The sequence below is a fragment of the Muscardinus avellanarius genome (genome assembly GCF_963383645.1).
Source record: "Muscardinus avellanarius genome assembly, chromosome: 6".
Taxonomy (NCBI): domain Eukaryota; kingdom Metazoa; phylum Chordata; class Mammalia; order Rodentia; family Gliridae; genus Muscardinus; species Muscardinus avellanarius.
This window is the reverse complement of record NC_137791.1, coordinates 39,998,686-40,010,216: the sequence shown is the minus strand read 5'-3', so window position 1 is coordinate 40,010,216 and position 11,531 is coordinate 39,998,686. Positions and strand designations below refer to the sequence as shown.

The 11,531-nt window shown below is 43.7% G+C and overlaps 1 protein-coding gene across 1 annotated transcript in view; it reads left to right on the top strand.

The window, feature by feature from the left end:
* Positions 1–5,612: 5,612 nt before the first annotated feature.
* ALPK1 (alpha kinase 1) overlaps positions 5,613–11,531 on the top strand; it is a gene marked incomplete at both ends in the record, with an annotated part of 64,367 nt that continues 58,448 nt past the window's right edge. Inside the window, 2 exons of the mRNA XM_080697169.1 lie at positions 5,613–5,733; positions 10,592–10,746. Coding sequence (XP_080553295.1) covers positions 5,613–5,733; positions 10,592–10,746 — 276 coding nt within the window. The remainder of the gene's footprint in view (positions 5,734–10,591; positions 10,747–11,531) is intronic.

Here is an 11,531-nt window from a genome sequence, read left to right as displayed (position 1 = left end):
CAGAGGTTACCAAAAAATGGAAAACTCCTATCAATTAATTTTAGAAGCAAAGAACAGCTTGCAAAATGCCACAGATCAGGGAGCAAACATTATTGTATGTTGAAATTAAAAATGATTCTTTTATAAATGAAGTTCACCAGAATTCCAGCAGGACTGTGGCCTGGAGGAACATTTCCTGGGCTCCGGCCTGTGGTGCCTAACAATGACCCTCACAAGTCGGGACAGATGGCTGGATTCCAAGTGTTTCTCATGTTACACTAGTTTCTTCCTATTGTCTTCCCTGAATTCTACAGGGAAGAGGGAAAATGCTGTAACTCCTGCAAAGTGTAAAGAATACCTTCAGTACATTTTAGGAAATCAAAAGTACTAAACATTAATATCTTGGGAATCGCTTCTTTCTTTTTTAGAAATGTATTCTTGATTAAAATATCATTGCTTACTATGGATAGTAAAATTTACATTTCTTACTATCTTTATAGCTAGAAAACAAAATAAAATATGTATTTCTGTCTTTTTTTTAATACTGGAGATTAAACTCAGGGGAGTTCTACCTCCAAGCAACACCTCCAGCCCTTTTTTTTTTTTTTTTTACTTTAAAATAGGATCTCGCTAAGTTTCTGAGCTTGCTGAGGCTGGCTTTGAAACTGCAATCCTCCTGTCTCAGTGTCCCAAGCAGTGGGATTACAGGAGCGTGCCACTGTGCTGGGCACATCTCTGTCTTTTGCTAGATGATCGCTTCCATTTTCTCCATCTCAAACTATGGTAACATTGCCCATTTGGTTTTGAGCTTTGATGAGGCAGAAAACCAGGACTCATTCTTTGTTGTTGTTGCTGCTGCTTCTTATATTCTACCTGTGAGCTACACCCCAGCCCTGTTTTATTTTTTATTTTGAAACAGAGTCTCTTTAAGTTGCTGAGACTGGCTGTGAACCTCTGATCCCATTCTTAATACCTTGTGCAAACACCCAACACCAACACCACCTTTGCTCCCGAACAGCTCAAGCTCTGTCCAGTTTGCTGCATTGGGTTGGGGGGGGAGGTCTAGGGATGGAACCTAGGGGCATTAGACCTCCGAGCTATGCCCCTTGCCCTATTTTTTATTCTTTATTTTTAAACTGGGTGCCACTAAGTTGTGGAGGGCCTAAGTAGCTGAGGCTGTCCGCGAACCGCGATCCTCCGATCTCAGCCTCCAGAATGCTGGGATTGCAAGCGTGCGCCACCACGCCTGGCTTTGCTGCACTTTTAATGCTGTCACTGTGGTCCAAGAGTCCTCACAGCCCTCACTTGGACTGCTGCAATAAGAGCCTGACTGATCTACCCGCAGTTACCTCCTTCTACTCCCCACATCCCCAGGGTACACCACAGCCAAAATGGAGTGTTCTTTCCAAATGCAAATCTGCTCATGGTCTTACCATTGTCAGTAGCTTCCTATCACTCTCAGCGTCAGGACAAAATCCTTTACCTGGTGTGCATAGCCCTGCGTGGCCTCTGCTTACCTCTCCAGCCTCGCCTCCTGTTGACTTTTCCCTTTCATCTCTAGCTCAGCCAGCGTGTCCTCCGCTGCTCCCTGTTTCCTTCTACCTAGGGGCCATCCCCCACCTTTTTAACTTCATTAAGCCCCGTCCTCTTTCAGAGCTTAACTCAGGCATCAGATCCTCAGGGAAGCCTCCCTGACCCGCCCTCGCTTTATTCAAACAGTTAGGTCAAGTCCTGTTGTTTGCCCTGTGGCACCACAATCTCATCTCTCCTTCACAGAGACAAAAGGAAGAGATTTATGATCCTGTGCATTAGAGTGGGAGTTTTAAGTAAGGAAACAGAAGCAAAGGGATATATTTACTTAATAATCAACTTTCTAAAATCCAAGCCAGTATTTCTAAAGCACAAAGAGAAAGGTGCACGAATATATTACACTTAAGAATTCTCAAAAGATCCAGGAAGGGCTGAGGACATAGCTCAGTGGTAGAGCACCTGCTCGGCATGTACAAGGCCCTGAGTTTGATCCCCAGCATGGAGATCTTTATTTCTAAAGAAAAATAAAACCCTTGGAAAGAGCCAGGGATTTTCGATGAATATCAGAAGTTCTTCAGCAATAAGTAGATTGATTCACCTAGACCGCGGCTGAGTATGTAATTTAATAACTAGAGGCATCTTAACAATTGCCCCAACCACACCCATGGGAAATACTGAAATGAGAAAAATGCATCTCAAAATGGACTCTTGGTACTGATGGAAGCAGTCGGTGGGTGAGTCAGCAGATGCCCGCCGAGCACCAAGTGCAAGTGCGCCGCCATCTTCTCATCACTACACCCGTGTGTGTGTGTGTGTGTGTGTGTGTGTGTGTGTGTGTGTGTGTATGTGTGTGTACTGGAGATTGAACCCAGGAACATTCTATCTCAAGTTACACCCCCAGCCCTTTATATTTTTTATTTTGAAACAGAGTCTTGTTCATTCTGGCTGGCCTCAATTGTGCAGTCCTCCTGTCTCAGTCTCCCAAGTACCAGAATTACAGGCATTTGTCACTGTACCCAGCTCAAATCTACTCTCTTGCTAATTTTCCATTATACAATATATTGTCATTAACTATAGTCATTAGGGTGTACAATATAGATCCCTTAAACTTATTCCTCCCATCTATCTAATTAAAATGTGAGTCCTGTGGCCAACGTGTGCCTGCCCCTGACCCCTCAGCCTCTAGAGACCGCCTTTCTGCTCTCTCCCTTTACAGGCGCCACATGGTGCTTTCTACCCTATGGGATGATAAAGCGCCAATGAAACATTACTATCTGCTCTTAGACAAGTAGATGATATGCTCTTAAAATAAGAGTACAATGCAGCATTATTTCTTAGTGAATAACAGCTTGTCATATTTCCCTATTATACCTTTTGGTCTCTATGACATCCGAGAAAGGATCTCAGGAGAGGCCTCTTCTCGCTTTGATCTGGGACTTGAAGATAAACAAGCACCCCCCCCCCACAAACACCCCACAGCTCACACCAAACGAAGTTTGATTTTAGCTTTCACAACCCCCAGATGCATTTCTCCCATTTAGCCAGAATCTCGAGACTCTTTCAAGAAGTAGTGAAAGTGGGATATTATCACTACCTGGCCTCTTGCCCACTCTAGACCACGAGTTCCCCCTCCATTGCTGCAGTGCTCAGAAGGGACAGGCACGCACCTCTGTTGTCCTTGCAATGGCAGTATAAGGATAAAATTCTGGCCAGCCCTTACCACTTGGGTCCTCTCAGAACTAGGCAGGCTAGTGGCCAGCTTGTGCCACAGAACGGGTGGTAACTTAGACGCCCAAGTGAAACGGTCACTGGAAACTAAGTAGTCCAACAACTATATTGTGCAGGAATGCTTTCTGAAACACCCTAAGCAGAAGAGACATTAAATGTATACTTAGGCTAAATTGTTTCCGATAACTAGTTCCTCACTATCTCACTTGCATGAATGCTCTTAGGTAAACATATATTCAAGAATGTGGCTTGTGTTCATCAATAGGTACGTAATAATTTTTAATGAAATAAGTCTGTTATTCTAAAGCTTTCCTCTGGCAGTCCTAGCTGTGTAAAGTATCTATGCATGTTTTACAACAAAGGCCAGTGGGTAGGAGAACCTATTTTTATTTTTATTGGTACAATGTAATTAATTATATATCATACTGAGATTCACATACAGGCACACAACCTTTGGTGTTCTTCCTCCATATAAACCCCACCCATTTTCCTGAAAATGGCACAATTTTATTCTTCTTTAGAGGAAAATTCCATTGTGTGTATAGACATTTTATTGATCCATTCATCTGTTATCAGAGACATAGGTTGATTCCACAATTTGGCTATTGTGAATTGCGCTGTTATAATCACGGCTATGCATGTATCACTGTAGTATTCTGACTTCAGTTCCTTTAGTAAGATACTGAGGAGTGATATGGCTGGGTCATAGGATGCTCCTATTCCTAGGTTCTGAGGAACCTCTATTCCGATCTCCACAGGGGTTATACCAATTTACAGTCCATACACAACTTAGACACCTCAGTGTATAGGAGTTCTCATTTCCCCCACATAAGCAACAGTATTTCTAATTATTCGTATTTTTGATGATTGCCATTCTAATTGGATTTAGATGGAAACTCAGAGTGGTTTTGATTTGCATTTCTCTGACTGATAATGATGTTGAACTTTTTTTTATATATTTGTTAGCCATTTGTATTTCTTTTAAGACATGTTTATTCAGTTCAATATTCCATTTTAAAAATTGGGTTATTTGTTTTTTGGTGTTAATATTTTGAGTTGTTTATATATTCACTGCTTGAATACTTGGAATGATTACTTCATTGTATAGATAAACTTAAAGGGACTAGAGACATCCATGTATCTGTTTCTGTCTTCCTTTTCACATTCTCTTCCTCTGGTAATACAATTTTCCTCACCCCATACAAGTGTCTAAATCAGACAAAAGCTGTACTATTTGGGCAAAACGGGGAAATAATAATTTTTTTCTTTCTTTTTTTTTTCTTTTTTCTTTTTTTGGTACAATCAAACCCACAGCATTCTACCTCTGAGCTATATGCCCTGCCATGCCCTATTTTATAAATTTGAAATTGAGTGTTGTTAAAATGCTGAGGCTGGCCTGGAACTTGTGATCCTCCTATCTCAGCCTCCTATGTACTCGGACTATAGATGTTTGCCATTATGTCTGACTCTGAGGTACTATGAGAAAAGACAGAAAATAAGATTTGTTAGTAACTTTTCCTATTATTTTCCAGACATTTTCAAACTGTCAGTAAATTATTTTGTTCCTGAAGTTACTTTGACTACAATATCTTATTCTATCACACTCATATTTACATGAGAAATCTCTTAACTTTTTACATGTTAAGTGGCAACATCAGTAGATACATCCACATGATAGATCTAGGAAACTGGGTTTTCTGGGACATCATTTCTGTTTTTCTTTGGCCATATGCCTGTCAGTGATGAGCTTTGAATTTGGCATCTGTCATTGCCTACCTTGGTCCAAATTATGTCACGCTAAGTACCATGAAAAATGGCATACAAGAGGAATGAGCAGTGGTTTATGAGGGTCATATTTTTATGACCACGTGCTTGTGTGTGAATGTTGGAACTGTTAGCCAGGTGCTGCCTGTAGCCTTCTAGAAAAGCCAAGAGGGTGCCACTGGGATCCAGAGGCTCTGATGTAAAGTGTGCACAAGATGCATAAATCACAGGGTACATTCATTTCATTTGGCCCCGTGCCGTTCTGCCAACATCGTGGAGGGCAGCCGAGCCCACACTGGGACCCTCTCCCTTCTGTACTCCATCCTTCGAGGTGCCGCCCAGCTGACCAGAGCCCACAGTCATTTCACACACGCTCCTGATGATGTCCTCGGGCTGTCATGTATTTTCATGTGTTTGCCCTATTATCCTTCCCTGCTTGAGTCTTCGAGATAATTGATGATGCTTCAGTTAATCATCTTTCTCCCTCTTTTGTTCACCAGGTACCTCGGGCTTCAAGGGGCTCCTTTATTGAGAATCGATGTCTTCTTCTAGGTAATTGATCACCATAGACCCAGGGACTCTTGATTCATCGTCCAGGGCGGGTAATCATCATGAATAATCAAACAGCTATAGCTGCACTTCTGCAAGAGTGCAAGGAAGCGCTGGACCGGCTCCTGTTGGAGGCGCCAGATGTGTCAGAGGAGGACAAGAGGGAGGCCCAGCGGTGCAGAGGTGAGGTTCTGGTGGGAGGTTCGCCCCTCTCCCCTGCCTGCATGGCACGTTCTCATCTCTGCCCTATTTTTCTTCTCTTGGCAGATGACCACCAAGAGATGAGTGGCTTTCTAGGGCACGGATGGGACGTAGGCTGCAGGCAGACAGGCGGGGGGAAGCCCACTTTGTTGCAGTGAATTGCTGTCAGTTCTAATTTTAGGCTTCAGTAGACATGAGGCTACAAGAAACAGTTTAGTTCAGCAAGAACAAAAGGTCCAAGTTGGCTGGCACACGTAAATTTCAATTATTAAAAAATTGAAGCCACTTCTGAATGGTGGTACGAACTTTTTTTCAGGCGAGGATTTTGTGCCCCATCAGTTTCCATAGACTTCTACAGTTTCCATAAATGTGTCATCTTGCCCGACCAGACTCGCTTCTCTTGATCACCAGTACATTCTTCATGCTGTTCTTAGAATAAATCCAGTCGACTCAACAAATACAGATTGCACCGTGATCAGCACTGAAGTACAGCTCTGGGCTCATTTCATACTTCGTGCTCTTCATAGTTGGAGATGAGTCACTGTCCAGGAAGTTTCACTCTTAAGGCCAAGCTAAAACAATCCTATCTATTCAGTTTTGGAGGGGCAATTCTTTTTATTTAGATATACCTTTCAAATGAATTTCCTTCTATAAGTGATGTCCCTTTTTCTGAGCCTTTGGTATTTTCCTTTGTATTTCATTGTTTTGTTACTTCATACAGAAAGATTTCCAAATAAGAGGCGTGCTTCCCTCTTTGGGTGCTGTTGTTCATCGTGTAACGAATGGGAAAACGTTCCAAGAGACCTTTTTCCACATTCATGTGCGTAGGCACACACGTCTTTACAGGGGCACTTTTAGGTGGAAGTGTCAACTATTTGGAAGCTGTAGTTTGTCCTCCTTTCAAAGTAGAAGTCCCATACACGCAGTCAATTCACAACCTCAGCTTATGTAGCCCCTTTCTGGACTAGCCAGATATACCAGTGTGTGTCTTTGCTGCTGGTCGCCTGTGCTGGTCAGCCTGAGTGACGGGGTGGATGGCGGCCCCTCTCCAGGGATGGCGACGGCACCTACTGAGCAGCCTCTGTTGCTGGGCTTAACTCCCCAGGGGCCGCGTGTCGGGTTGGAGTGTCTCTACCAGGTTTTCTCTTGTCATCTTTTTACGTTGTGCGCTTTGTCTCCTCAGCCCAAATTCCTTTAAGCTTTGTGTCCTCCTTAGTAAAGCTCTGAGACCCCGATGGAGGAGCATTTTCTTCTTTTTCTTCCCCACTGTCTCAGAATAGGAGAAATAATCAGTTTAGTTCCAGATAAGGCAAATCATGCTGTAAAATCACTAAATTAGACACGGCCCTGCAGGTAAGCAGCTTGGAGAAGTGAGTGATCACAGAGACAAGGGCGACTGCTGCTGGGTCTGGGGCCGCGCCCGCCCAAGAAACCAACCGAGGAGCGAAGAGCCGGAGCATTCTGCTCCCCAGAGCCCGGCCCGCGCCTCCCCGCATCCCCGCCGCCCGCGCCGCTGATTGGACGAGCGGAGCGCCTCCCTCGGCAGGTGGCTGCGGGGCGCTCCGGCGGGCGGGTCCTCAGCGCCAGTGCTCCGAGAGAAAGGCATTAGTACAGGGTCACTTATGGCGGCAGGGCAAGCTGGGGGACTCCGGAACACAAACACTGGTTTTTATTCTTTTCTCTCCTGTCAACTCCATCCTTCTCCTTCAGAAATTGCCCTGGTCAGCATGGGTGACTACCCCTTGAAACTTCTCCAGAGATGGAGGAGATCTGAAGTCCAGAGATATATTTTAAAAACGTATTTATCTTATTTTTGTAATTTTATTGGTGCATTCAATTGTACAACACGGTGAGATTCAAATACATTTATATATGCACACATGCACGCCACATACAAGGCCTGTTCCCCTGGGTCCTGCCGCGTTCTCCCCTCCCCCACACACGTTGGTGAGGTCGGCAGTGATACCCTCATATATGAGCTTAATGCTATTTGATCTGTTTCTTCCTCGAGCTCCTTTTGTCTCCCTCCTTTCTCCCTCCCCCAGCCCCCTTCCACTATTCTACTCCTCTCTCCTCGTGTAACTAAAGCCTTTTCCCCTATTTCTCTCCAGCTTCCACATCTGACCCTTGACTTTCTGAGACTGGCTGATCTCACTTAGCATAATGTTCTTGAGTTTCATCCCTTTTCAAACAAATGACATAATTTTGTTCCTTATGGCCGAGTAAAACTCCATGTGTGTATATACCACATTCATCTGTTGGTTCCGTAATGTGGCTACTGTGAAGTGTGCTGCCATAGACAAGGATATACATGTATCACTACAGCATTCTGACTTTAATTCTTTGAAAAAACGCTCGTGAGTGGTACAGCGGTGTCATATGGTGGTTTTCCTCCTGGTCTTCTGAAGAATCTCCATACTGACCTCAGTGGTTGAGCAATCCCACCAAGAGGGTATAAGGGTTTCTGTTTCCCCACATCCTTGCCAGAGTTTATTATTGTTTGTATTTTTTACAACTAAACTAGAGTTAGATGTAATCTCATTGTTGCTCAACCATATTTTAGAGGCCAGACCCTGACCAGACCGGTAGAGCTCATAGAAAGGAAAGATGCCCTGGGAGTGTATCTTAGAGGCACCATTTATTTCCAGGCATAGACTGTGGCTTAGCATGACCTTTAGGAAAACCGTAGTGAGGAGGAGAGAAAAATGAGTCATAATGAATAAGATTTCTCCATTATGAAGAAACTTGAAAAGCTTAAACTGTTCAGTTCTAAGTATGATAAAATTCTATGAGCACAGAAATCACACTTCTGCTAACATGTGATTACTCATCTTAACTCACAGAGAGTGTCCAAGTAAGTAACCAGTCAAACTGGGGCCCTTTGGAGAGAAAAAGAGCACCTTTGACAAGTACCCTCAGACCACACAGCAAACAGGACTGCACAGGCATCCTACATGTGACTATTTAGAAAGTCCTTTAAAGGAAATTTGCTCTAAGCTAAACATAGTGGCACAGTACTTCAGAGGCTGAGGCAGGAGGATCACAAGTTTGAGGCAAACCTCAGCAACTTTATTTTGAGACCTGTTTCAAAATAAAATAGGGATGGAGGTGTAGCTCAGAAAGATTTCCATATAAAAGGCATGCTTCTGTCTTTTGGTGCTGTTGTTCATCATGTAATGAATGGGAATGTAGAATGTCCCTGGGTTCAATCTCTAGGACAGAAGAAGAAGGAGAAGGAGAAGGAGAAGAAGGAGGAGAAAGAGGAGAAGGAGAAGAAGGGGGAGGAGGAGGAGGAGGAGGAGGAGGAGGAGGAGGAGGAGGAGGAGGAGGAGGAGAATTATTTTATGCAAGGCAATGTCCCAGTCCATTCTATTTTTAGAGGAAAAAATGTATCAATGATAAAGAAGTTGGAGTAGGATGTAGTAAGATTAGAAGCAGTAATTCAGGCAAAAAAAAATATTTAAAGAGATGGAAATGGGTTTTAGGAACCATAGGATCTCATAACCAATTAGATTTAGGGAAAGAGAAAAGAGTATCCAGACTGACCTCTGGGTGTCAGATTTGGGTGTGCAGTGAGTGATGGTCCTGTTCATCAAAGTAGAGAATATGGGGAATTAATTATTTTTTGCAGGTCTGGAACCCAGGGGCATTCGACCTCCAAGCAACACCCCCTGCGCTATTTTTTTATTCTTTATTTTTAAATCGGTCTCACTGAGTTGCGAAGGTCCTCACTAAGTAGCTGAGGCTGTCCACGAACCGCGATCCTCCAGTCTCAGCCTCCCGAATGCTGGGAATGCTGGGATTACAAGCGTGTGCCACCACGCCCGGCTGGGAATGAATTTTTAAAATAACAGATGAATTCATTTGAGAATATGGTCAGTGCAAGATGCCTGCAAGACAGGTAACACGAGATATGTAGCTGGCAATAATGTACACAGCTCCACATCCCTTATTCAGAACCCTCGAGGGCCACATGCACTTCACAATTCAGTCTTCCCAGTGCTAGGAGGGTCTCCTGGAATATGTATCATATATTATATTCCTTATAAGCAGAATATGGGTGCAGTAGGTAAAACATTAACATTTTTGCAGCAAAACTCCTGAGTAATCTCATTGAGGAGAATAATAAATAGGACGATAAATAGCCTTAGTCAATTCAAGTCCACACTGAGTGCCAAAGAAAAAGAAAAAGAAAAGAAATACTAGTTCCAGAGCATTATGGGTTTCTGAAGTTTGGTTAGGAGACTGAGAACCAGGAGAAGTAGTTTGGTGCCCACTGAGAGACTGAACATAATTACTCATTTGAAACAGGGCCACTGCACAATTCGCTGGGATCATTTCAAACCTCATTCACGTTTTTTTTTTTTTTCCTTCATATTGCCTCTGCTCAGTTGCAGTCCGGAGTGAAAGGACAGGATGGGGGGAGGTCTTAGAGAAGCAGAAAGAGGCTGAACAAATTGCCTCTGCGTTACCCAGCCGCCACAAAGCCCAAACGCCATTCCATTCCAGTTCCTTTCTCATTTTACAGGGAAAATAATATTTCCTTCATTCCTTTCTCTGATTCTTCATGCAGAGATAGTTACCGAAGTGCTTTCCTTCCTGCTAAAAACTTTTCTTAATGCCTGACTACCCCAATTTACCTGTAGGGCAAAGTAGACCAGGGCCACCCCTGACAGATCGCTCCTTCCTATTATTCTCAGAGTCGAACCAACAACTCAGGCTAGCCACAGGGGCGGGGAGGGGGAGGCTTCTCGCTACCGAGCTGCTCCATCATAACACGGCTGGCACAACAGCCCTTTCTTCAACTGCAATTTTCTTACCTGAACTTTGACCTTTTCAGCGGCACTCCCTAGCGAGTTAAGGACCCTGATCCAGGAGGCAGAGGAAATGAAGTGGCCCTTCGTGCCTGAAAAGTGGCAGTACAAACGAGTCACGAGCCCAGAGGACAAAACAAACCTGCAGGATGTGATCGGCGCCAGCTTGCAGCAGTTACTGGTAAGAGCCACACCACCCATCCCTCTGCCATCCCAAGTGAGGCGCTGAGTCTCTAGTGGTCTAAGATTTCATTTCTTTGAAGCTGGGGCAGCCCCCTCCTTATGTTCACCTCTGCCAGATGACTAGAGGGAGGGGGGGATGGCTGTTTGAAAAGCATTTCTTGCCGCTAAGATCTTGAGTTGGAAAGCCAAACCTAGTAAGAATGAAGAGTGGTAGGGGCTCTAACATGAGCCCTGAAATATTTGTATATCATTGGTGTGGGTCGAGGTAGTTTTTAAAAATTTTTTGTTTGGTGGTGGTAGTACTGAGGTTTGAACCCAGGGGAATTCTACTTCTGAGCTATGCTTCCAGCCCAATTTTATTTTCTTATTGGAATTGAGTGTTGAACCATGAGGATTTTGTCTCCAAGATATACCTCCAGCCCTCTTTCTATTTTTTATTTTGAAACAGGGTCTCACTGAATTGCTGAGATTGACCCAAACCTTCGATTCTCCTATCTAACCCTCCCAAGTACTGGGATTATTCCCAAGGCATGGACTGGGGGTAGACAGTTCCAAAGGAGTTTCCAGTCCCCTGTGGCTCAAAACTTTTTTATTTTCAAATGCTACTTTATAAAAGCTGGATAAGTCTAAAAAAATAGATTTACCACTGCCTCATCAATGTGACTTGCTAAGATGCTATAGCTAAGACTAGCTATAGATGCTAATCAAACCCATGTAATTTAAGCACTCTTAATTAATCATAATTAAATAAATAGAATATTTAAACATTGAAGTTTAATGAAG